The sequence below is a fragment of the Aedes albopictus genome, chromosome 2 (assembly GCF_035046485.1).
Source record: "Aedes albopictus strain Foshan chromosome 2, AalbF5, whole genome shotgun sequence".
In the NCBI taxonomy this organism is placed as follows: Eukaryota; Metazoa; Arthropoda; class Insecta; order Diptera; family Culicidae; genus Aedes; species Aedes albopictus.
Genome location: NC_085137.1, coordinates 281,665,382 through 281,692,983, shown reverse-complemented (window position 1 = coordinate 281,692,983; position 27,602 = coordinate 281,665,382). Strand labels below are relative to the sequence as shown.

Here is a 27,602-nt window from a genome sequence, read left to right as displayed (position 1 = left end):
GATGTGTGGTCGGCTTTAATGTTCCACTACTCTTTGAGACCTGGGCATAAAATACCTTTTACCATTTCTTTAACGCTGTTGAAATAAACTCGACTCCGTTTGGTGAATCAGTCTCACACGACGTTTCGCTCCTTACAGACATACTTAAAACCGCTCAGCGCGGACAACGGATCGCGAGTATTATGCGCCCGCGGATAGGCTATCGAAATACAACAAAAGTGTAGTCAAAAGTGCACCGCGTGTGCTCAGTGAGTGAAACCAGTTCTCTTTTTGATGAAATAATAACAGCCGCGATTTACATAATGTCGTCGTACCATCGGAAAACAGTAATCGCGCTTGTTGTTGTGCTACAAAGTGCACTCGTATGGCGGTCACATGCAGCGCTAGAATTGGCGCAATCTGATCTGAAGGAGCATGCTGCTAACAAAAGATCATCAGTGTTTCATGGGAATCTATTCTCATCGAATGCGAAATCAGCATCCTTAGGTGTGTCATCGAGTGATGATGATTTTCCCGCTCTCGGTGAAGATAAGTTTTTGGATACCGGCGATTTGTTGAATTCGCAATACTACACCGACATTCACGATACAGATGTAAGTGTGTATGGTAACGAACCACGCGGTGCTTACTAACTAAATAAGTGAATCGCAAAGGATACTTAAAAACATGTCATGAACATACGTGCTACCATCAGTAGGGGTGACATTGGACCTGGGGGTATCTTTGGCCCAAAAATCAAGAAAGATGTTTAGCATAAACAATAACATTTATACAAGAAAATATCAAAAAGTGGATAGTATATGGAAAATATAACTTGCGTTGGCCAACTGGTGTAGAAAAAAGTTACAATTCGTTGATTATTAATTGAGAAAAAGTGATGTAAATTTTATGGTATAGGCGTACTGTATAATAACGTTGTTTTGAAATGCCCAGTAGGAAACAGCTGAACACCGGACATGTAATGAAGTGCTGTTTACTAGGTGTATTGAGCAGTTGTTTTGAAAATCACTTAGAAGGGGTGAAATTAGGCCAATTTCTATTAGGGGTGGTGGGGGTAAAGTGGACAACCTAAGCATTTTGGTCGGTTCCCGAGGAAATGCGGCAAAATCCATCTGCTTTTCCGATTAACATGGAAGGTAATGATATACTCTAAAAATCTTGTAAGGGGATGCCTTTAAAAAATATTGTTTTCTTTGATTATTTTCCTCACCAAATCGAGCATCAAAATAGCGTGAAAAAAATTGGTGGGGGTAAAATGGACAATCGATGGGGTAAGTTGAACAAGTCGTTAAAAGTTATATTACAGCATATTGTTTCTATGGTTTTAAATACAAACTATCAAATTTCATACGATACCATTATTTTGTTGTATTCAAACTTTTAATACAAACTTTGAAACACACTTAAATAATTATTGTAAAAATAGTGTAAAAAACAAGCACTGTTTTGGATGAAAATTATATTTTGTGGATATAAAATATTTTTTTATAACTTTTTGCTTCAACTATCTCACGATAGCTATGACGGTTGATGATTCTGAAGTTTGCAAAAACAAATATAAAATTTTAGTGAAATTTAAACCGATTGTCCATTTTACCCTCACGGTCTGATTTTGTTAAAATTATTTCCAAAACTTTTTTTTTACAAAACTTATTTTTTTTCGGTCAAATATATTCTTCTACGTGGACTTTATTGGCTTAGGGTATAAAACTTGTTATAATATGAAAATAGCTTACGTGAAAACCTTAGCAATTATAAGCAGATTTTACATCATTTCCGATTTTTCACGTGATTTTTAAAGTTTTTGTCATCTTGAAGAGGTTTATTTGATTTTAATGTTCAAGATCAGCAAAAGTATAATGATTCATGCTTAGGCATAAGCTTCAATCGTTGAAACATTTTGAAAAACAATAAAAGCCATGAAACTGTGCCTTGTCCATTTTACCCCACCTGTCCACTTTACCCCCACCACCCCTAAGCTATAACATTGCTAAAATTAAAGTTGAAGCATTTATACTTTATACAATTCTAAATTATATAAAAATGAACGCGTCTACCGAGTTCAACATTGACCTACAGAGGGATTGGACTATACAATTTTGGCCCAATGACACCTCCACTGACGGTATCCCAGAAAATAATGGTTTGTTAACAATTCTATGTAGTATGGGTTTAAGGACAAGGTATTTGGAGTACATAGCTCAAAATTTCTAGAGCACCGTTTTTTAGAACCGTTGAATGGATTTGGATGAAAATGCATCACGCTAATTATTCAGTGGTTGTCAACAGCGTGATGCATTTTAATCCAAATCCGTTCAACGGTTCTAAAAAACGGTGCTCTAGAAATTTTGAGCAATGTACTCCAAATACCTTGTCCTTAATGTAAACTGTGAAAATAGAAAATGAAAAATTATTGCAAACGCATTTTAAGAGATAGGGTGACCAAGGGTATTATCGGCAGGTTTGTTCTCTTCGTCATAGGGGGTTTTTGTGAACCAAATTTGGACATATAACTCAGCTTGGTTGGGAGGAATTTAGGGCCAACTCTGAATTCAACAGGTTTCATTGATTGATTGATTTGTCTTTATTAGAGAGACTTTCAGCCCTTGGCTGGTTCGTCTCTTCCAACAGGTTTCAGAAAACCCCCATGACGAAGAGAACAAAACTGCCAAAAATACGTAAGATCCCCTACTTGCATCCTAGTAAATCGGAAAAAATATGAATGTAGATTTTGTTTGTTTCAGGTCTAAAAAATATAATTTGTAATTTTATTAGCGCCCGACATCCTTCTACTTTACATATTGTCGCGCTTATCTTTTATTAGAGTTTGGCGGCGGTCGTACGCTCGCAAGGCATACCGCCGCAGTGACAGTCGCAAGGCAAAACAAAACAAAATATGTTCCCGCCAAAAACAAAAGCACGTGGGTTTCGCGAAGTGACAGATGTTTATGAGTGTATTTGTGATAAACGGTAAGAGTGGCTCACTGGAATGAGAACAATAGATCTAAAAACTGGTCGCAGTGACTTATATACCCAACAAGGAATAAAAAAAAATGAGTGTGCTTGCTGTCAAACCCCATATAATAGAATTAAATACTTTTAAATCTGGTGACGCTGTTATGATTAGTGACTGTCGCGCTTATATCAGAAGCCAGAGGCAGATAATCGCCATAATCTAATTTTTCATGAGACGCATAATATCGGTACCAAAATTTCAAAAGCACGTAGCTGCTTTTGCAAACCGTTACTTTTCACAAATCTGTGAATCGTATCTTATTCCTCCCGAGCAACCCACTAGCAAAGAAAAAATCCACATCTTTCGTTTAATGGGTGTGATTAGTGAATGAAATACGATCCGCAGCTCTGTGAGAAGGCTTTAGTTGCAAAAGCAGTTACGCTCTTTTGAAATGTTCAGGCATCAGTAGGTCGGCTCAAGAGGCACGTTCTCCTCCATTTGGGAAATTTGTGCCAAAGAAAAAAAAACTCTTGGAAATAGTTATATATGGTGTCCGACCATTTGACCGAATGTCGTTTAGCCGAATGCCATTTGACCGAAAGCGTCGTTTGGCCTAATGCCGTTTGGCCTAATGCCGTTTGGCCGAATTATGATCGAAATAATTCTAGCCGCCAAAATGATCATCAGATATATTTCCTTCTTTTAATCATATGCTATTCTTTCTACTTATACCATGAAAGGATTAGTTGGCGTTGAAACTGTGACTATTTTTGTCAGAGATTTTTCCTTCTTTGAATAGTAGGCTGTTCTTTCGAGTTATACTGATATAGGAAACAGTGGCATGGTCACTTAAGTTAATCATTCCTTTTTCGGCCAAACGGCATTCGGCCAAACGGCGTTCGGCCAAACGGCGTTCGGCCAAACGGCGTTCGGCCAAACGGCGTTCGGCCAAATGGCTTTCGGCCAAACGGCTTTCAGCCAAATGGCATTCGGCCAAATGACCCAGAACCGTTATACACTCCATTTCAAAAGTTTGGGGTCACCCCCTCAAAAACATGTCATTTTTTTAGGCCCATATCTCCGCCAATTTGCGTCCGATTTCGAAACCCTAGGTTTCATTCAAAAGATAATAAGTCAAAGAAACTTTGAACATGATTTAAAAGAAACTTTTTCAAAAAAATTTGTATGTAAACTTAACCCAAAGTTGCCAATTTTTCTAAAAAATGAATATAAACTTACGGCAGTGTCGCTGGAAATTGGGTCGACCAAATTTTAAGATGAGAGCGGTAATATTACCCATTTTCTATTAGCTTTCAACTGCTTTTTACAGAACTTAGCTAAAAAATCTAGAAAAAAAAGTTATTAAGTAAATTAATCCTTGATGTCATCGACCAAAAGTTTGGGGTCACCCCTCAATATGAAGTATCGGCCAAAAGTTTGGGGTCATTTTCGTAAAGCATGGAAAAGTGGTTTGGTGATATCTTCGTCATCTATAGTTCAAAGTTGGTGTTTTTACTCTAACATCCCAAGTAACAATTTTGATTCTATTTGGTTTTATTTGTTTTTATGACAGTTTTATCGGATCATTACAAATTCTAGTTGATCTTATCGAAGTTTCAGCTGAGCATAACTATTCTTCATCAATTTGTGGTTTTAAGAACACCTCCAAGAATACTTGAGATTCAAGCCATAAAACCATAAACACTACAAGAACTGTTATTTTGTTATTTTGTTATTTTCAGTTTTATAAGGCTCTCATAATTATCTCCAATCAACCAATCTTGAGCAAGTGCAACTGTTCTCGCATAAGAACAGTTTGATGCATGAAAAATATTAAAAAAAACTCAAACATCCGTTTTTTTTTCATCGTTCCATTGGCAGCGATTATCAATCAAGAACACCTATCCGGAAAACCAACCTCGACTCGGTGCAGTACCAAATTCCTCCGTTTGAAGCATCCGAAATGAGGTTGTTCGGTCATCCAGGACGTTGATTCCCGTGCAATCGGGGGTCAAATTATCGACCTGCAAAATCAACAAACTACTTACCTGTTGGAAATGCTGACCGGAGGAATGAGGCGCTGCGCCGCCATGAGGCCGGTTCTCGGAGAAGGTCTACCTAGTTAGAAACGGTACCGGGGATGATAAAATTGAACGGGCGGTTCACATAATCCCCAAAATCCACCGCGGTGCGATAATTTATCGTTTGTTTACAACTTGGCATACTCGATTTATGACTGACAAATTTATTATAGTTTTATCTTGCACTTGAAGAATTCTACAAGGAGAGAGCAATTCGCCATGAGGACAACTTGGGAAGTACAACAAGTTTTAAGAGAAATTTAAAAACAACTCTCCAAGAGCATCTTAGGATGGGCCCCTTTGGTCTTATGGCGGGTTTATGGTTGAGTTGATGTCGTTTGGAAGAGTAATTTGGTTTATGCATGGTTTTAAAAAATAGGTGTTGAAGAATACTTCAAAAGCATTATAATAGTAGTTTACGCAACAAGCAAACTCGGCAAGCCTCGTTGGATAAATGTACGACTCGTGCTGTAAAAATCGAGTTCTGCGCCGAGTTGCGTACAACGTTTTTAGCAATTTCATAAATTACCCTTGAGGATAGTTTTAAACAAAACTTTTTCATCAAACTGCACACTGATGTTCATAGCGATGTTCAAGAAAATCTGATCATAACAGGTTATGCTGTGCAGTTGTCACAATTTTTCAAAACTGTGTCCAGAAAGTATCAAGAAGTTGATCTAAACTGAAAAGCGTGCTGTAATGGTTCATTACGTAACGCAAATCAGTGCTGTAATGAACCATTACCGCACTGTTAATTTGGTGTGAAAAAGTAGGCCTTTTCCTGTCAGATTTGGGTGAGGTAAAACAGCCTATTACGATGAAAATTGCAAAAAAATAATTTTGTTACTTGGGATATCATTATTTCAGCAAAGTTTGTAAAGTTTATTGGTTTGGATGTTTTTAAATGCTGAAAAAACATGTTTAGAACCATTTAAAAAAAAATGTCACCGATTTTCAAATGGCGATATTTCCTGTTTTATTGCATGGAAGTCACTTTTTATCCAGTGAGATGCAAATGCAATGCATCATGCAATTAAATAATTGCTTCTAAGATGGGAGTGCTTAATTTCTTAAGAAAGTTAGCTAAATAGTGATGCGCCCATACAAATCAGCGCAAACTTCATAACTATTTTTTGCTTTTTTCCTTTTCTCACTACATGAATATTGGCGGGAATCTCTTACCTTGCCTAGATACTTTGCCGTGTGGTGCGAAATGTAATAAGCATATATAGCAAACTGTCGTTTATTCGATGGTTTGGTTGAAGAATGACTTAAGTCGAACCATCACCAGGCGTATTCACTACATTTGGCCTTTCAGCTGCAGTAGCAGGGCAGCTCCGACCTTGTGCGCTTTGGCCGCTGATGAGTGGTTCGGTGAATTTCGATTCAATGATAAAACTCATCAGAAAACACCAGAACGATTAAACGTACGAGCGGAGGTCTTTTAATGATGTTTCACCATTATCGCTCTTGATTTTCTTGCAACGTATAATAAGATTTCACTATTGTTTAACTGTACGAAAATTGCAAAAGAGCACCTACAGCAATGAAGCCTGAGCCAAGGGGTGTTTTGCCCCTTTAGGGCGCTTTATACCCACTCAAATAATTACAAGTAATGACACAATAACTCCAAAAATGTAATCTTGTTCTTGGTAGGTATGCAATTCGCGTTCGTACATTGAAGTCAAGGATGCTAAGAGAGTAAAACAAGCGCTTGCAATTACGCACCGTAGTGCACTATGTTTGCTGTTGCTGTTCTCCTATACAGCTAGAGACTGATGTCTGCTCTTGCCGCTTCTTGTACGTGGCCTTGCCAAAGAAAAATTGCATAATAGCGTCTGGAATCGCCATCGGGTGACAGCTTTTACTTAAACTGTTTTACGTAACCGATTGGTTATACTGATCACCATTAATTTCAACCATTACAATGCATGGACCATGCTGAACGCGTGATTAGGAACCAGTTTTATAAGATGACACATTTCATCAGAAAAATCTTAATTTATGAGTAAATTTTCCTTGAATGAAGCGTAACTTGCAACAGACCTTGCTTATCATCTTAGATTTCTATTAGGGAAGGTGGGGTAATATGCACCCTCCTAAAGTAAACGTAATCACATGACTAAGATTAAGATGATTTTATGGGTGTCTGCCGCACTATAAAACTTGTTTTGTGCAATCCAGTATCATAATTTCTAATTTATACTAGCTGTCCCGGCAAACTTTGTCTTGCCAATCTGTTGTGATTTGACAACTGTTAAAGTAATCGCAGCAACGCACTCTAGGTTGATTACATTTCAATCACGCTGATTTTCTTCCCGGCTCATTAAAAATCAGTATTTTCACAATTTTTATACTTTTTTGAATGACATTCGTAACTTTTTCTGCATATAAACACAGCCACCATGAATACAAATCAAACCGTGCAAGAGTCATGTCGATTGGTTCATCCGTTTGTGAGTTTTGTTGCCTAAATGGAACTTCAAACTAATTTTTTTATATAAGAAGAAGAAGAAGAAGAAGATTGATAGATATAGACTAGCTGCCCCGGCAAACGTCGTACTGCCTGCCTACTGTGTTTTTGACATGCAGTTCCATAGGGACGTCCCCGGCAAAGTCATTTGTATGGGAGCCCCCTGTTCCAGAGACAGGAGAGGTTAAGCACCAAGCTAAGAACCTTCCCGGCCCCAAAAATCCCCACATACAAAATTTCACACCGATCGGTTCAGTAATTTCCGAATCCATAGCGGACAGACAGACAGACAGACAGAAATTCATTTGTATATTTTCGTATGATAATTACCAATTTTTCCGAACTGCTTCATTATGCAACTGAAATAAGTTGCACAATGAAAAAAAGTTGCATAATGTTCATAATGCAACTCACTTGAGTTACCGACTGATACAAATTTTGAAGAGCACAAATGTAAATAAACGAATGATGATTTCCACTCAAAAGTTTATCGATTTGTTATGACCAACAGGTTAGCAACCGATCAACTTTTCAGTGGAAAGCATTATTTGGTTCTTCAGATTTGTGCTCTTGAAAATTTAAGGTCGGCCTTTGCTACATACATATTCACCTTTTTATAATGATCAAAATTTTCGGTTGACCAACAGCAATATGGGTAGGATAATCAAAAAGGGAAACATTAAGTTTCAATTGGTGGTCAACTTAGCGATACTGCCTGAAATCTCCATGCAACTTGTTCAACTTTGAATTTCCAGAACTCTTAGTTGCCCCTTGTTTGGAAGAACTATTCTTTATCTTTCGTTTTGTATCTTTGACTACCTAGATAAATGGGAAATAAAACAGATAAAACTTTTTCATGTTAAACGATTTTTGTTCACTTTTAACTTGCTGTGGTAATTCTCAAATGCAATAAAAATAAAAGTATCATAATTTCAATATTATACTACTCATTTCAATATCATAATGGCCTACTTTTCCGTACCGGTTCATTATGCAACTTAAATGATTTGCATAATGAAAAATACTATTATGCAACTCAAATGAGTTGTATAATGGAAAAAATCATTGCATAAAATTTTGTATGGAACTTGTTTTTTCAGCACTCTTCGTATTTATCCAACTCGGCAAGCCTCGTTGGATAAATGTACGACTCGTCCTGAAAAAATCAACTTTTTGCAACTCGTTACATAAATAACTAATTTGCGCACAAACAGTTTACTTCACATAAAACAAAGACTAAGCAGATGAAAAAAATATGCAAAACTGGTAATTGATCAACAGCAAAATTGTGTTGGTTCGTCACGAAAGGGATATAGCATTAGGGTGGGGCTAATTTCAAAAAATCTCTCTGATATACGATTTCACAAGTGGAAAGCGATCTACTAGTCGAAATAAGTGAGCTGTACAAAAATGAGCGATTTCGGTTGATATTTAGGGGTGGCACAAAGGGTTCAAGTGAAATTTTTGCTAGAACTATCTTTCAAAAAACATTTCAAATTTAATTTTCAAACTTATTTTTTCTAGACTAAATCGGTGATTCTAGTTATGCTCAAAATTGCGATATCTCCACAGGTTTCCGAGATATTTGAAAAAAATGTCATATTTTTGTATCCAACTCAAAAATACTGAAAAACGACATTTTTTATCAAATATCTCAGAAACCAGTAAATATATCGCAATTTTGAGCACAAATTTGGCCCACTTGGGTTCTAGAATCACCGAGTTAGTCTAGAAAAATTAAGTTTGAAATTTCAATTTGAAAGTTTGTTCTAGCAGAAATTTCACTTGAACCCTTTGCGCCACCCCTAAATATCAACCGAAATCGCTCATTTTTGTACAGCTCACTTATTTCAACTAGTAGATCGCTTTCCACTTGGTAAATCATATATCCGAGAGATTTTTCGAAATTAGTACCACCCTAATCATATCATATAAAATCACATAAAAATTCAATGGCATACGTGGCACGCTTAACTTGCAAACAGAGGGTCCAACTTGGGTCCTCTTTGTTTTCTTTTATTATTTGTCACCCAGAGATGGTTTATAAGGAAAAAATCATAGAGAAATTGCGATTTTTTGGGAATCGAATTTTTCATACATTTTGGCTTGGTTTCAGGCGTAAACATTTCAGTAGGCAAGACAAAGTTTACTGAGGCCAGCTAGTTTTTTATAAATAATATTCTTATACCATAAACTACTTGACAGAGTTTGAAAAAGTCTGCAGTTACATTTTCAACTGAATTGGAGCCTAACTAAAACAGTTATATCTAGCAGCTCCAAATAAAAAAAAAACTTGACATCATGTCCCATATACAAAATGCTACCACTAATCCTCTCAGATTTTGTTATTGCAGTTGATATTTAACCGACAAAAAAAGTTCAATGTTTCTGTTTTTGGGACAATGAAACAATGTCTGTCTTTTGGTATATTGCAGAAGCTCATGTTGATCATCGAAATAAGCAACCGTCATTCGTGCCTATTTGAAACCCACGGCCCACACTGAAAGGAGCCTTGCAGTAATAACAAGCATACAAATGTTTTTAAATTTACCATGGCAAAACATGATCATCGACCCACCAACGCTTCTTGTGTGCGTTTTGTTTCTTCTCACATCAACTGGTTCGATAGCTGAGTGGTAGCGTGCGAGCCTGGTGATGTCAAGGTTCTTGGTTCGAATCCGGTTGCCAACAGACACTTTTTTTAATTGAAAATCGAGTCCATGGTAAAATTGAAAACATAATTCTGTTGAATTAAAACGAAACTCAGTCTGCACAAATTTAGTGGCGTTGTGCATTTAAATTGACCCTTAGAATAGTAATTTTCACCGCAAGCCGCCGTTCAGTGCATGCATGCATCATCAACCGTCATTCAGTAGAGATTCAAGTATAAAAGAATTTAATACGCTCATTCCGTCACTACCCCTCAATTCCCCCGGTCTATAAACCTAAATAAAAAGCGTGCCTAAACGATTTGCCAATTATGACATAGCACCACCGAAATAAATGAGAAAATGATCCAAAGAGGAACCATGTTATTGCCGCCTGATTGTTGTTTGTGCAAATTGTATAATGGTCTCGAAATAATGAACATTGCAAACTGTGCCGCATTGTAAGTCTTCGCTTTTCTCTTCCTCCCGTACAGAGTAAGTGCAGCGTTGATAAATTTGCCTTCAACCATGAGGGCCGGGTAACCTATGAACACGACTTACCGGCGTTGCAGCAGTTCACCCTTTGCGCATGGATGCGTTTTACAAATCACACCGGCGACCATACCATCATTACATATGCAGGTGAGTAGGTAAATTTTGAAATATTGTTGAAATTCAATCTAGTAAGACATTGAAGTTGAAAAAAATATTGATACCCAATCCGACGTTGAGTTTGAAATCTAAAAAAAATACTGTGTATACTGTACTGTTGAAACATAAGTATTAGACTGGGTCAACAAGGTCTATTTTTTGGAGCAAAGCTTTTTGACTCCTTTTAGCGTTCAAAACAACTGGACAACATTTGAGAGCGATTGGTTGCGTCCCCGTATTCCGCATTGCGAAAAAAAAACGAATGATTGCAAATAATGAATCGCGAAGATACAAAAATGAATGCTCGCTAGGAAGATTCAACGCAACATTGGTAAACACAAAAGGAACTAAAACAATTGGTGACTAATTCGCCTGTTTTTAAAATAGGGGATGATATGGAAAGAAAGGCTTCCATACAAATGGATCAGAAATTTATGCATAACTCCATCCATAACTGATCAAGCAAATAAAGCTAATTTTGGCATGTAAATATAAATTTTACATTTACGTTTTAAATTTATCTTAAGGTTCATAAAGGCAAGACATGTTTCTATGATTGTGTGAGACTCTCCCTCCTCTGGAGACGGGAGCTATTTTAAAAATGATATTGATATATCTGTATAATACGCGAATGGCATATGGCCAACGGTTGGAAGGTAGGCAATGGCTTAAGGAAGTGATAGCCTACTTTTAATAAACCGTATTTTTTATTGAAAAAGAGCATTTTCATAAATGTTTCGTTTATAAAATCCAACTCTAGGATATCATATTGAAGTAATACACTGCCCATAACTGCATAATTGTAACATTCCCATTGCTGGTCTTGAGTTAATATCGGAGATCATCATCAAATCACAAGTACTTTCGATTACCTGAATAAAAATTTCAAATTTGTTCTAGGATTTATGAAAAAAATACCAAGTCATTTTGTCTCATTGACCAATGTAACCGCATAACAGTCACACTGAAAAAATAGACTGGCTTTGAAGCGTGTTATCAATAATAATCAGGTCCATTTTTTTTTCGTCTAGCATATAAGATGTGCTGTAGAAAAATTTATTGCAAAACGATTGATTACGAATTTATGAGAAATTTTTAAAATTTAGGTTCATTTTCATATTATTAAAATTTGAATCTTTGGGCACCATTTTCTCCAATGCCTACTTTTGTCGAATGTTACTCTTATGCGATTATGGGCAGTACAGTGAATTTGAACCTCATATTGTATCTAGTATTCATGCCATGCATGATTGTTTGACAATGTATCTCATTGCGTTACGAAACACAGTTATGGAAAAATCAATTAATAACTATGTTTATGAAATTCAATTTTCAAGAATTACATGTCATTTAATAGCTAAATAACAGCAGATTACAATATACCATTCGATAGCAGAAACTGCCACACTTAATTTGGAATACCGTGTTCGGTAAATTTTTGACGAAAATAGAACAGCTGAATACAGCTATACTGCATTGTTTACCTTTTGCACCCGGTTTTGACAGTTGGTGTACTGAGCCTCAGTAAAATCGATTACCGAAGCTACCGAAATAGTTCTGCTGTTCTATTTTCGTCAAAAAAGTGCTGAACAGGCAATTCAGGATTGAGTGTGATTCAATGTAAAATGCTTGTTTCAACATTTCATGAGATCGGTCAAGCCGATCAATGCTATCCCGCTGATCAATGATATCCCGTTTTACGGTACACCCGATTCTTTTCTTACACGGGTCTGGTTTTTGCTATAACTCAGTCAATTTTCAACCGATTCTTATGAAATTTTGTGCACATGTACTGCCGTGAATCGCAAGTCAGTCCCATCTGCATTTTGGGCAAAATTGAGTTAATACCCGTTTTCGACCTATCTTCCAATGATCTATCAGCTACGTAAATAAAAATATATAATTTGTTCAGTAAAATCGAAAAACAACACCAAGTCAGATTGTCCCATAATGAAAAGTAATCGCAAGTCAGTCCCATCACGAACTTTTGTACCTTCCAATACAAAATTGATCAATGTTTTTGTTACTTTGAAATTTTCTACAGTTACTTCTTTACGTTTGAAACAATTTGTGAAAGTTTCACGATGATCGCAGAAGTTTTCAAGTCACGAAAATTTTTTGAAATTTTTCATATTAATCGAATTTGAAAACTTCAGGGTCCATTTTCTCAATGCCTACTTTTTACATATGGGACTGACTTGCGATTCACGGCAGTGTAGGCACGATTAGTACTATCGGTGTACAAAATTTCATGAGAAGCGGTTCAAAATTTGCTGAGTTATATCAAAATAACGACCCGTGCAAAAAAAAGAATCGGGTGTAATGTACTGCCCATAATCGCATAAGAGTAACATTCGACAAAAGTAGGCATTGGAGAAAATGGTGCCCAAAGATTCAAATTTTAATAATATGAAAATGAACCTAAATTTTAAAAATTTCTCATAAATTCGTAATCAATCGTTTTGTAATAAATTTTTCTACAGCACATCTTATATGCTAGACGAAAAAAAATGGACCTGATTATTATTGATAACACGCTTCAAAGCCAGTCTATTTTTTCAGTGTGACTGTTATGCGGTTACATTGGTCAATGAGACAAAATGACTTGGTATTTTTTTTCATAAATCCTAGAACAAATTTGAAATTTTTATTCAGGTAATCGAAAGTACTTGTGATTTGATGATGATCTCCGATATTAACTCAAAACCAGCAAAAAATGGGAATGTTACAATTATGCAGTTATGGGCAGTGTAGTATTGCACAAAAACTGATGAACACATGTACTTCTGTTTAACAAATCAGCTTGAGAATACATTTCAAAACTCTTATTGGCAAACATATGAAATTGTCTTCATATTGAAATGTTATACGTTTCTAGGCGATCGTGATATGTGACCGGTCCATAATAGTTTGCCGAAATCCATACAACATGTCATATAATTTATTATGTACAACTAAAAACCAACCAAAGCCTACTCTGCCATTCTACGCATACTTGTCCCATATACATAGGAATTTCTATACAACATAGGACAACTATGCGAAGATTTATTTTGTACGACGAAACTTCAATTCGGCTGAATACTCTAAAGGAGAATATATCGGAAAATTAGAAGCGAGTTTGGGAATCCTATTTTGTTGAGCTGTATCCCCGCAAGAAGCTTACAGTTACAGTGCGCGAGTTGACTGTAGGATTGATTGAAGATTTATTGTGGAAGATCAAGTGGATTCTGGAAACTCTGGCTCGTCATGATGTTGACGATGGATTGTTGGGGATCAAGATTGACATGCAACCGTTGCAGCATCTTTTTGACGATCATCAGACAAACCGGTGAGATCTTTCTGATTTGCTTTGATTCATATTACACACTTGTAAGTAAAATTTTTTGGTTAACATGTGTCAACATGACAATTTCTTGTACGCTTTCTCGCCAAGGAAAGCACCCCATTAAACCCTATCCAATTTCCAACTCCAGATATCTAAGGACTGTTCAATTTATAAAACGGACAACTTGCTTGTGCGATATCTTTTTTATTTTTCAATAAAATCATTATCAGTTTTTTGCATAACTTTCTATAGCTATTCTCAAATTTAGGAAAAATATAACATTAAGCAAAATGTTCTTTATTGTGTAACTAAAGCGATTTTCGTAAAACATCAATAAAAACCCATTTCTCAAAATTCGACATAACTTTCCACATACTTAACATGCACATTTTCATGAAGTGTTTAATGTATTGGAATCTTATACTATTCTACTAAAGGTAAAGTTCAATAGTTGGTCAGTAATAATGCACCAAGCATTATCCAGCTTGATATAGCGAGTTGCCTTGTTTTCATAGAAATTATTAAAAAATGTTCATTTAGGTCCTGTGTTGCAATAGCATCACGGATTCGGCTAAAAATTTGTCCAGAGTAGTAGAATATTGCTCTCTGAATGATACAAAAGAGAAATTTACTTTTTATTGCATTTTTCATCAAAAATTTATTTCTTAAAGATGGTCATATTGAAAAATTCCATACTTTTTGCTTCATTGATGCAGATTTTCGGCTCTAGCGAATCTTTTTATTATTTATTTTCAACAAAGTTGGTCCTATGTTATTGTACACCTTATTTAATAATAATCGGGTGCAAAGTTTTTATTTCCAACAGCATTGTTATGCAAAATTTGCATTTGGTTGCACGGTTATTTGGAAGAACCTTCAGAGAACGAAACAGTTTCGATTATTGTGTCTGTAATGGCGCACAGTAATTAAACCAGCAATGCTATTAAGACGCAGTTTTCTGCATTTAAAACCGCATTATTCCCACTTTCGACTGGATGCATAAAAAAATGGATTATTTTATAATTTCATGCCCTTTTTGCTTTACAATTGAATTTTATTCAAAAAATCGAATCTCACTTGAGACTTTAATATCTCAACATTTAATTCTCCAATTAAGTTTAAATTTTGCCATAATGTTTATAACTTATGCTGCTGCAGCATGGCACTTACTTTTCTGGAATTAAAAACGATATATGTACCGTATGTGAACAGTAATCTACATACACTCTGTTCCATAACTATAGATCCAACTAATATTTATTTGCTATTTATTCAAAGTGCAACTGATTATTTTATGCACTACGCCATTATGATTACTCATGTGCCTTACACATACTATCATGTAATTAAATTCATGCACATGTGTATATACAGATAAATAAAAAAAACTGAAATCCCTTTGTTTCATGACTATAGAGCCAATACATGTAGTAAGTCATTTGTTGTGCCTAATCAACGCATTGTTTTAGGTTCTGTGCTCAGGTTTATTTCGGCGTTGGACGAATTGTTACGTGTTAACTTCAATTTATAATATGCCGTGTGCAAAATATATATCTGAAGTTGAAATAAGAAAGATTTTGACACATCAAGACAGGTGTTTAACAGTTCGTGAAATTTCTCGTCGTATAAGCAGATTTCATCGTGCCGTTGTAATTTTCTTGTAAGATCCAATTCAACACGGCAGAAAGAAAACACGAGGAAGCTGTCTAATCGTACAAAACGGAATAAGGATCGCAATCAACTCGCTAAAAAGTTTGAACCAGTTCAAGAAAGAACTAGGTAGCACTAGACGTCTGGGTTGGCAATTTATAGAGTCCTGAAAGAATGTCCACTCGATCAAAGTTAAAAAAAAAATGGAATGAGCTCCACAACTTTTGAGCCATCATAAGGATTCGTGTTTGAAATTTGATTTCAATAACATGCGTTGAGATTGGAGTAAAGGAGATACTACAGTTGATACCACATCTTGATGTTCTACAGGTAAATATTATCTTGTACCGACTTTTCGAACCCTCTGCAAAATACCCTCTTTGAATGAGTGTATTCAGTTTTGTACTTTTTAATTCTGCCCTCTATAGGGCGGCATAGAGAGCGGCATTGAAAGGTACAAAACTGATTACAGTTCTTTGAAGGTAAATATCACTTTATCTCCCTGTCTTTATTCGATCACGATGTTTTTTGTTCTAGATTTTCTCACGATTTGTCAATATACTATTTTTACAGGTTAATACTGTACCTGGTTCCAAAGGTGCAAATTATTCTGAGAAGATGAAATTATATCTGTTTGGTGAAGGTTTTTCCTAGTTACGAACGTTTAAAAAATGGTTCTTTATTAAGATCTCTAAATTGTTCAACAAATTACAGTTCATTCTGCTCATCTCGATATATCGATATAGGTTGGTTCTTCAGCATGCGGCGAATCAACTGTTATTGTTTCAATATTTATTTGATAGGTTTCTCAAGACATATTTGAAACTTTGGGAGACCTTTTAGGTCGAAAAGAAGTTCAGCTTGTATCAACCGAATGGTTTTTTTTTTCGTACTGGAGAGATTTACGAAAATAACCAAGTTACTTCTCAAGGAATCTCTCGAGGGTGGCAGCATGATGGTATGGAGAGGGTTCTGTCGACTTGAATGGACGGGCATTCAGGGATGTGCCGAGCTTCTGAACCTGAAAAATATATACTATCGTTTCTTGCAGCAACGCCGTCAAACAAAATAGACAACGTTTTATCAAGATCATGAATACACTTGTCCACGCGGTTCAAGCAAATATGGCTTAGTTTTGTTAAAAGCTTATTCAGATCTATTCAAATTAAAGAATGGTCAGCTTCTTACCCTGATCAGAACCCAATTGAGAACTTGTAGGGTTGATTATAAAAGCAGTGTGTAAATAAAATAAGCCGTACGGATTTTTTCCAAATCTAAACCGTTTAGTTGTTTGAACGTGGAATAAAATCCATTAATAGTAGTTTACGCCACAAGGTGCAGAATGACGATTTTTACAGCACGAGTCGTACATTTATCCAACGAGGCTTGCCGAGTTGGATAATTACGACGAGTGCTAGAAAAATCGAGTTCTGCACCGAGTTGCGTACAACGTTTTTTGCAATTTCATAAATTACCCTTGAGAATAGTTTTTAACAAAAGTTTTTAATCAACTTGCACACAGATGCTCATAACCAATGTCTAAGAAAATCTGATCATAACAGGTTATACTGTGCAGTTGTCACCATTTTTCAAAACTGCTTCCAGAAAGCATCACGAAGTCGACCAAAACTGAAAACAGTGCTGTAATGGTTCATTACGCAACGCAAATCAGTGCTGTAATGAACCATTACAGCACTGTTAATTTGATGTGGGAAAATAGGCCTTTTCCTGTCAGATTTGCGTGAGGTAAAACAGCCTATTACGATGAGAAATTGCAAAAAAGTTAATTAAAAATATCCTGAATAGGCTGTTTGAGCTTATTAAGAACAAAAGAGAGACTACTCATTATTGATATGTTGAATGTTTTGTATAGCTTAAATTAACTAGAATGAATTCTCGCTTGGATCTATTGTTATGAAACAAGGGAACTTATATAAGATTATTTTTGCAACTCGGCACTATAAATTCTCATTTTACACTTGCCGCTTTGGCACCGAAACGGCCTACTTTTTTGCACTAAATCAAACAGTTGCATTATGGTTCATAATGCAACTCATTTCGGTTGCATTATGAACCATAATGCAATTGTTTGATCAACAATCTAAGTTTCCACCTTGGTTGCCACCGTTTCCACGGTAAGAGCTTGAAAAACTGTGACGGTTATAGATGATTATCGCACAGCTTGCTTGATCCAAACTTCAGGTCAAGTACGCTGAAGCACGTGGTCGTTTCCATTGAACTACCGCGAAACAGGATGGTACTATCAGAAATTATCACATTCTAGTGAATAATTTTGGTCGTTGCAAAAAATGTTGTATTCAACTCGTTGCAAAACTCGATTTTTACAGCACTCGACGTATTTATCCAACTCGGCAAGCCTCGTTGGATAAATGTACGACTCGTGCTGTAAAAATCATCATTTTGCAACTCGTTGTATAAATAACTATTATCAGATTCAGAGAACAAATGTAATATCAAATTAATATTTTTCTCATGTATACTCTAAATTATGGATTAAACAGGAGAACAATATAATTCGAATTCATTCTACATATCCGAGTATCCAAAAATATTGTTTGGATCTATAGTTATGGAACATCTATATCTATATATATATAAAAATGAGTTTGAAGTCTTTTTGAGGCAACAAAACTTCCGAACGGATGAACCGATCAGCATGACCCCTGCATGGTTCGATTCGTATTCGTGGTGGCTGTGTTTATATGTACAAAAAGTAACGAAAATAAATTTAAAAAGTAAGAAAATTGAAAAAGTTCTGATTTTTATGAGTTGGGAAAGAAATCAACATGATCGAAATGAAACCAATCTAGAGTGCGGTGCTTAAATAAGCTCAAAAGCTGTCAAACCACCATAATCTTGGCAAGACAAAGTTTGCCGGGGTCAGCTAGTTTTATATATATTTTCAATTTTCAGCAATCGAAAAATTCACCTCATTTAACACTTGGCCGATTTTCTATAGAATAAAACTATTTTTATTAGATTCAAAAATGATTAACATAATGGAAGAGGACGTACTGAACAACGAAACAAGGGTGGTTAAATTTGAACCACGCGTCTTATTTTTACAGTCTTGTAAAGTTGTCCGTTTTATAAATTGGACAGTCCTTATGAAGTGGGCCAAGTTCTTGGACATATTCTGAGTAGATATCTAATCAACATTTCCTCCCCGTCCCCGCTGATCGTAAGGACCTGGCCAGGTGTCGAGAGTTCGTTAAATGAAAGGGTTGTCAAATCCCAGGCAACTTTTCTGGCGTATTAAACGTCTCTATCGACAGCCACCCCAGGATGTGTACGGTCGGCTATGCTATGCTATGCTATGCTATGCTAACATAGGACAACTATGCGAAGAAAGGCAATTCACCTACTGAATATTACACAATATTGGACAATGGACAATACATAAAAGTGGTCTAGTAAAGAACTACCCGTTTGACGAAAAGTTCCAGACTAGAACGTTTCCTAGAGCGAGAACCTTACCCACAATTCGAGGCTTAGTATTCCGTAAACTGGAGGGATCAAATTGATCACTTAAGTAATAAATTGTAATACTAACTGTAATACTAGGAAATTCTAACGTCGGTATGAGCATAAACATTTTACCGAGCATTTTACCTGATCTAGTTCATAGATGTCTGAAAATGAGTATGGACTTATTTTATTTTATTTTATTGATGAAATAAAATAAAATAAACTTTTTTCTATAAACTTAAAAGTCCGTAGTTTATAGAAAAAAGTTAGTCTATTTTTTTCTAACATAACTGACAACGCTGGTACTAAACAATCGGTTGCAACTAGGAGTTGCTGTAAACCTACAGTGTTTACATTTTTCTGGATCCTTGATTGTAAAGTAATGTAGCTATTCTGATCATGAACCAGTTAAAAAAAACTTCATTTTTTTCCAATAGAATAGTGGAAAAATATTATCGTGGTAAAACTCGATAATTTCAAAGTAAATTGCCTACTTTCAGGCGTGTATGGGCAACTTCAAAATTGAATTTTGCCTGTCAACAGTAGAACTCGCTATTTGTGAGAATTATGACGGATTATTTGGCTTTAAAACACAATTAAGCGGAGAGGGCAACTTTCTACTGGGGAGCGGACCTGGTGTGATGTTTAAAGCACGTGAATCCCACTCCCGACAAACTCACAATGAAAATGTGAGTTCTTCCTTCGGAAGGGAAGTAAAGCGTGGGTCTCGAGATGAACTAGCCAAGGGCTAAAAATTTCGTTAATACAGATAAAAAAAACTTTCTACTCTTCCCAGTATTTAATTGTATACTGATCAATTTCGCCCTAAAATGGCATTTTTATTTGTTTTTTGAGGAAAGTTTAGATTTACATTTGTTGAGCAACATTCTGCCACACAGTCACATAGTAGATTCACCCGGTACTGATTTTGCATAAATTCTTTTGAAAATATTTGAAAATTGCTACTAAGGGGTCATGCACAAATTAAGTCACGCTTTTAGGGGGCGGGGGGGGGGGAGGTGTGGGAGGTGGGGATATCAAATTAACTTCAAATGGGTCTGTTACTGAGAAAAGCCCGGCAAGAATGCAAAACAACATGGGACAGATATGCTTAGAAGGGAACAGACTGAAAGAAACTTAACACTAGACAACGGACACACGGATCATGCATCAGTGGATACGGAGAAGAAAATATTCTCGCGAAAAGTTTCATCGCCTGTTTTCAGAGGAGCATTTCTCTGCTGTAGTTTTTTATGTTTTAAGATAAATTTTGACTGTTGAAACGTCATAATTTGCAACATCACAATATCAAAATTGGATTAAAGTTTAATCTCAAGCTCTGATCATAGCCACGAACATGCAAGGATGAAATATGCGTTCCAGAGATCCTCAGGCCCATTTTTTAACTGCTGATATTGCAACACCTGGAGCGATTTGTGAAACATTCTACACGTTATTCTTGAATATTTTGAGAGTAGAAACAATTTTAATAAGAAACATGCAAGGAATTGAACGGTAACATAGAGAACGTGATATCACATAGAGAACGGGATATCACGTGCGGCCCATGGATCGCACTTTGGTGACCACGACGTTATGCAATGAAATTCAGATAACGATTCTCACGATATCGTCATACCACTCCACAGAAAACTAAGTCAGCAAATGAAGAGATATGTATACTTAACGCCATAGTTTAAACTATTCGTGTTCATGTCCATACAAGAAAATTAGGAATAATAACCAGTTTGCTGAACAGTCGTCATTGAAATCTTTTAGGTACGATCAATCTCCTAAAAGCAACGTTCAATCACAGCCCCCACAGACAACTTACTTTTCTTCGTAGCATTTATAGTTTTTCAAGGTTTTCTGAAATGGACATCGATGTGGTTTGAGGCAAAATGTAGGACATAATATAATCTGGTTTTGCTCCTACTATTTTCGATTGAAACCATTAATTTGTTGGCATTCCATTCACTCTCAATGAAGCTATAGCTGATGGTCAGAAATCATATTACCTCACATTTGCTAAACCGTTCCAATCATTCTAGATACCTGACCGTGTATGCATCTCAACGCTTTTCTCGCTTTGATCTTGGATCGATGTTTTTTTTATTAGCTGTTCACTCTGAACTTCAACATCGCTGTGCACTGTGCATTTTTTTCCCTCTACGCGTGGTCCGATATACATGCAGACAATCCACAACAATACATGCTTTCGATCTTTCATTTAACCTTCTGTCTGCTCATTGGTGTCTTTATAGTACCAATGGGTTTCTTTAGTGATTTTCAATTTCGAATCCCTTAAATTTGATATATTGCTTAAATAGTGGAATTATTAGGAGGATTCACTAAGCAGATTGAATAGCTTTGTAAATATTATCCCTCGTAAACATCGCACCTTTGATTATTGCATTCACAACTTCACGAAACAAACGCCAAACTATAGCAAAAAAAAAATCATGCATGAGTTGATTCGTAATTTTATTCATTGCTTTATTTCATGGTGTTCTTATTATTTACATCGATGTTTTTAGGATTAATCAATGGACTACCCGCTTTGCGCGCAGCCACAGTTGATCAGCAGGAGTAAATCAATTTAATTTTGTATGGCGAAATGCATCTAAACTTGAATTACTTGAAATACAAAGCTTTTCCCGAAAAAATATTTGGTAGGCTTAATAGTGGTCACCATTGTGCACAACTACTACCAAATATTTTTTCGAATAATGTGTTCCACCTTGAATAATATGCCTTTAGATGGTATACGCCATACAATATTTTTGCGATTTACTTTTAGCGATTTTTCGCGCATAGAAGCTAGCGCCACATTGGTCGATGCGGAGAGTAGGAAAACAGCCGATGTAGTTAATTCATTAATCAACTAATTCAAAATTGTATGATAGAATAAGACTAAATCATGCGTAATGCAACAACGAATATCGTTTAAATTCATTAATAGGGTAGGGTAATTGTTCCGATCATGGAGGAGTTAAGCACTGGGTTCATGTTGAAACCACAATTGTATCGCCCCAAGCAAACTTTTTACATGGATTGAATTAAAAATGGTAAAATCCATCCTTAATCTACGGGAAATTAACGAAATGTATTGCCACTTTGATATTGTTATGAGCATTTTATTCGTTTTTATCTGAAAGAACATTGTGTTCCTAATGTTGCAGTATTTGTTCCTATTGTTGCGGTATCCCATTGAAATCATATGGGATACCGCAACATTAGGAACACTTACCGCAACAATAGGTACACAGCAGCAAACAAATTAAGGAAAATATTTTTTAAAAATAGGGTTTTGGGCAAATCTTAAGTAAACAAATGGTGCAATCTCATAATTTAAGCACCATACATCTATTAAAAATACCTTCTGGTAAAATTTCAGTCGAAAAAGTGCTCAATTGCCGTTACCGCAACATTAGGTACTACCACAACGATGGGAACAATTACCCTAAGTGTGCCCGCCCATCGTTGTGATAAAGGGCGAACACGAAAATATTGCAACATTTACAACTGGCTGTAACTTTTTTCACTGTGTACAAAAATTAATCAAATTTTATACAGCTACTCTTTGAAGTATTTTGTTTACATCTTGTAGTCATGTGGCTAGTTGCGGTCAAGATGGAAGTGATCAAAGTAAAAATGAGTGAAAAAATTGTGCACACTCCAAGGAAGCTCCAGAGCTGTACCATCTTACTTTGAAACAAAATATGCTGCGAGGTTGTAATTCCACCGTCTTAAAAGTGGAAAAGAAGCCCATTTTTGTGTTTTCCATCTATTTTCGAACCTCAAAAAATCATAACTACACTAGGATTTGTCAAAACTTAATTCTTCCGACACAAATTTGTTCTCCGAACAAAGTATGCCAATAATATTAAAGGAACATAAGTAATTATCACATTTATCTTAAAGATCCTAGTGCACAGGATCAAATATTTGTCCAAAAAGAAACCAATGCTCAAACATCTTGTTTAACTCGATCGAATTCTCGTTAATGTCAGACAGATGTTGTTTCTTCAGTCAAATATTTAGCCCTGTGTACTTGAAGGATTAAGGTATCATTACACTTTTTGACATTATGTCAAATATTTGCCATTGAAGCCCGACATTCATCCTATGATTCACGTTATTGGTTATTTGTTGGGCTTGTTTGGCCAAATATTTGTCATGTATTTAGTAATTTAGTCAACCTATACTGAAAACTTGAATTCATTACAGTTCCAGAAGAGCCACGAGAAATTCAACTGTGGATAGCCAACGCTCGTGGTATGAGCTTCATCAGTTTGGCAGTTCATGGACAATCACTTTTCAGGTAAGAAAAATAAATTTGTAATCTTATTATGTTTGTATAGGGTCTGGGACCATTTGGGCAGGAGCACCTATTTTGGGCACTTGCTGCTATAACTCAGTCAATTTTCAACCGATTGACTTCATTTTTGAGACACGATCAGCTTGGCACAGTATCTAGCCATGTACAAAAATTCAAATCAATCGGTTTGAAATTGACTGAGTTATAGCAGTAAGTGCTCAAAATAGGTGCTCCTGCCCAAATGGTCCCAGACCCTATTTGTGTGTTTGTTTAGTATCTTAAATGAAAAACTTTTCTATGACTGTGCAATTCAGAGTTTAAGCCATTTTCAACATTAACTATTTTCAGACTCAATTATCCATTCCGAATGCGACAGTGGCACCACGCATGTGCGTCATGGAACGGAAAAACTGGCGAGTGGCAACTCTGGGTTAAATCAGAGCGAGTTGGACGAGGTTTCCATAACAGGGTAAGCAAGAAAATTTTGTGATACAACACTGTCCTATGACTAAATCTTTAATTTCTAGCTGGTAGACTATGAAATCAAACCGAATGGAAAATTATATTCTGGTGGCCAATCGATAACCGGTCCAACTGATACTGACTTGCATTTCGAGTTGACAATGGTCCAACTTTACAAGGTCGCCTTGAGTGCCGGAAAAGCACATCGCGATCACAAACATCATCACGTTCACCACTTCGATCACCACGGCGGGGAAATTACTCCAGCACCACCGGTGGCAACTCAACCGGTGAGTATTTTGAACATACCATACAGATTTTACCATCAGTAGTATTTTCGCTTTGCCACCAAGCCGTGCGTCGCAAAACTGAGTCGCGACGTGACCCAAAGTGCAATTTTTTATCGAATGTCTGTCTTGATTCTAACCGAATAGACAATAATTGAAGTAATTTTTACTTGCGATTTATGGTTTAAAGCCAGCCTATTTTCTCTAAAATGGGAGGTCGCATCACGTTTTCATCGATATCTCAGTGTTTCGGTGAATGCTCACTAGGCCGTCCCTTATTTTGCAAAATTTAGAAATGTTAGGGTGGGGCGGGGCAAGATGGGTCACGGGGCAAGATGGGTCAGTGCCATTTTTGGGCGCATTACTCATGTTTTGTTTAGATTAATAATTTTGTTAGATGACCAGCATGAATATACATAAGTTTGGGGCATTGATTGAAAAATTATTCACTCTCATTGGAAATAAAAAATAAAATGGTTTTTAGCCATTTTTCTTATGCGACACATTCCATATAATCTCCATATAAACGGCCGCGGGGCAAGATGGGTCACCTCCAATTTTGAACGTATTTTTGGAGCATTCAAAAGTTATTTATTTTTTATTACAAGACTATCTCATAAATGACTTTAATCAAGCAGAATGAACACTCAAAATTATAACATAAAATTATGATAATTTTTTAGTGAAAACATCGATTTTCAAGACCCCTTAGGACCACTCAAATCGTAAAGTTTTTTATATTCCAAATAAATCTATAAAATGTTTACTAGTAGCTCTTGTTTATTCAGTATGGATATGGAGCATATATGGATGCGGAACAAATCTTATATTTTGACGTTTTTCGTCGAGAAAATGTGAATTACTTAAAAGGTGACCCATCTTGCCCCGTACTTTTTTCACGGTGCAAAATCGATCACTTTTTAAAACTGCTTGTTTAACATCATATTTTGTATTTAATGAACTTTTTATCGACTTTTAGCATAGCTAACTAGTGTATTAAAGAGTAGCGGACGAATACAAACCAATACGATTTGTATTTACAAAGTTATGGTGATCCATCCTTATGCGACCCATCTTGCCCCGCCCCACCCTATAAGTTCGTTAGTGGAAAATGATCGTTTTAGCTAAAAAATGATCGTGTCAAAATTTGAAGTCCGTATCTCAAGGCTAAGTGGTCCCTCAAGGGGCCTAAAGTTGTCAAAAATTGTATGGGACCAAAAAAACATGAAATTTTTTTCGACAAAAAAAATACGCTATTCTACTAAAACCGGTGATTTTAGGACCCTTAAGGGCCAAAAATGTGCTTAGATTTGCGATATCTCTGCTCGTTTTAGAGTTATTGAACAAAATAAGGTGAGTTTGCTTCGGAATTTAAAAAAATGGTCAAAAATGCTGATTTTTCAGTTGATTTTTGTCAATATCTTGGAAACGAGTAGAGATATCGCAAATCTAAGTACATTTTTGGCCCTTAAGGGTCCTAAAATCACCGGTTTTAGTAGAATAGCGTATTTTTTTGTCGAAAAAAATTTCATGTTTTTTTGGTCCCATACAATTTTTGACAACTTTAGGCCCCTTGAGGGACCACTTAGCCTTGAGATACGGACTTCAAATTTTGACACGATCATTTTTTAGCTAAAACGATCATTTTCCACTAACGAACTTATAACATTTCTAAATTTTGCAAAATAAGGGACGGCCTAATGCTCACCTAAATGTTTTAATGTTTTGAAAAACTTAGACTTCCAGCTTTCTAATGTTCAGTTTTGATTTGGAATCGGTGATTGCAAACACAGCGCAAAAATCTCGATTCAATGATAAAAATCAAAATGGCGGCCAAATCCAAGGCTGCCATTTTCTCAGCTTAAAATGAAAAGTATATACTTTCCTATCATAGATATGTGAAGATTTGTAATTGTTACACCATAAATTTTAGAGATATTATTATTGCGCAGTACGAATTGATAAAAAAAATCGTCATTTTTGTCACCTTGGCAAGCGAGAGGTTCATTAATTCAACCCAACCAAAGTGGTTTTTATCCTCTTTTATCATATTCTAACGAAAAAGCCAAGACAACTTTGAAATCCCATACTTTATGTGAATGGTGGCCTGGTTTCAGCGAGAATTACCCAATGAGACAAAATAATTTGGTATCTATTACCCAAATCCTATTACAAACTTAATTATAGGCAGCACACTGAGGGGATATGTTAGATAAAAAAAATAACCAGTAATCTTTTTTTCTCTCTCTCTCTCTCTCTCTCTACTAAGCCCGTAACTCCGCCGGCGAACCCACTGCTGGCCAATGGCCAAATTCCGACAAGTGTGAAGATAAATTTAGCAAATGCTCAAAACCAACAAACTCCAGGAAATTTGGGCATCCCGGTGAAAGGATTACCTTCGCAACTAATTGGCGGGTTTGTTCCATCAGATGCAGCAACTATTACAACTCAATTCAAGAGTGGTCAATTCCACATCGGAGGACGAAATTTGCAACAACAACTAGCAATCGGAAACATTCTTGGCAAACTGAAAACTAACATTGCCAGTGCGCAACCAACCCACAGCACAGTGGTATTCCCCGACGATTTAGGTAAACAAACTTCCACTTCCTACATCGATCTTAACAGCCCGGCAAATGTGCAAATTATAGATGAAAGTCGTACAAAGAATATTTTTAAACGAGAAATCACTACCAGTGACGAGAAAAAGCTACGAAAGCGTGGATTAGTATTACTAAAGGATGGTACCATTGTGGACGAAGAAGGAAAAGGCAGTGAATACATCTTTGATGGACTGGCCGAGTTCGGTTTACCCGACTTCAAAAATAAATTAGGAAAGGAAACTGACATTGAGAGTGAAATTCGAGAGCATGATCGAGAACCTGCAGAGGGTGAAGTGAAAGCCGTGATGAACATGTGTTCAAAATGCGACGAAGAACCGTTTGCTGGAGCCATAGTATTTGCATGGAAGAATCTACGAGCGCAATTGGATCACGCATTGAAAGCAAAGGCATCTTTGGTGTGTGGACAGTTTTAATTTAATGTAGGTAATAATCACGATAAACAGGAATACTCATTAAACAATATGTACTAACAATGCATTTTTATGTATAAAACACCCTACGTGATAAAAGATTCCCCTTAATATGCGGCAAATCACAAATTTTGTCATGTTGTGTATATATTACGAATAACAAGCTTTAGTTGTAAATGACATTTCTGTTACACAATAAAACAAGAAACAAGAATATTATAT

At 36.1% G+C, this 27,602-nt stretch overlaps 2 protein-coding genes across 11 annotated transcripts in view; one reads left to right on the top strand and one right to left on the bottom strand.

Annotated features, from left to right (window-relative positions):
- Window positions 1–27,602, bottom strand: part of LOC109414982 (coiled-coil domain-containing protein AGAP005037) — a 220,891-nt gene that overhangs the window by 158,649 nt on the left and 34,640 nt on the right. The gene's annotated exons all lie outside the window — the stretch shown is intronic.
- Window positions 85–27,594, top strand: LOC109414983 (uncharacterized). The gene is made up of 6 exons (XM_062851949.1): window positions 85–593; window positions 10,653–10,800; window positions 23,507–23,600; window positions 23,946–24,066; window positions 24,125–24,349; window positions 26,616–27,594. Exons 1-6 carry the CDS (start codon window positions 303–305, stop codon window positions 27,381–27,383), a joined length of 1,647 nt encoding a protein of 548 aa, XP_062707933.1. The 5' UTR covers window positions 85–302; the 3' UTR covers window positions 27,384–27,594.

What these genes read in the sequence shown, in the direction of transcription:
- LOC109414983 (XM_062851949.1), top strand. Translation starts at nt 303, where the DNA reads ATGTCGTCGTACCATCGGAAAACAGTAATCGCGCTTGTTGTTGTGCTA. An exon ending in TACCATCATTACATATGCAG is followed by an intron (nt 10,801 to 23,506) that starts GTGAGTAGGTAA and finishes AATTCATTACAG; the next exon opens with TTCCAGAAGAGCCACGAGAA. An exon ending in CATGGACAATCACTTTTCAG is followed by an intron (nt 23,601 to 23,945) that starts GTAAGAAAAATA and finishes AACTATTTTCAG; the next exon opens with ACTCAATTATCCATTCCGAA.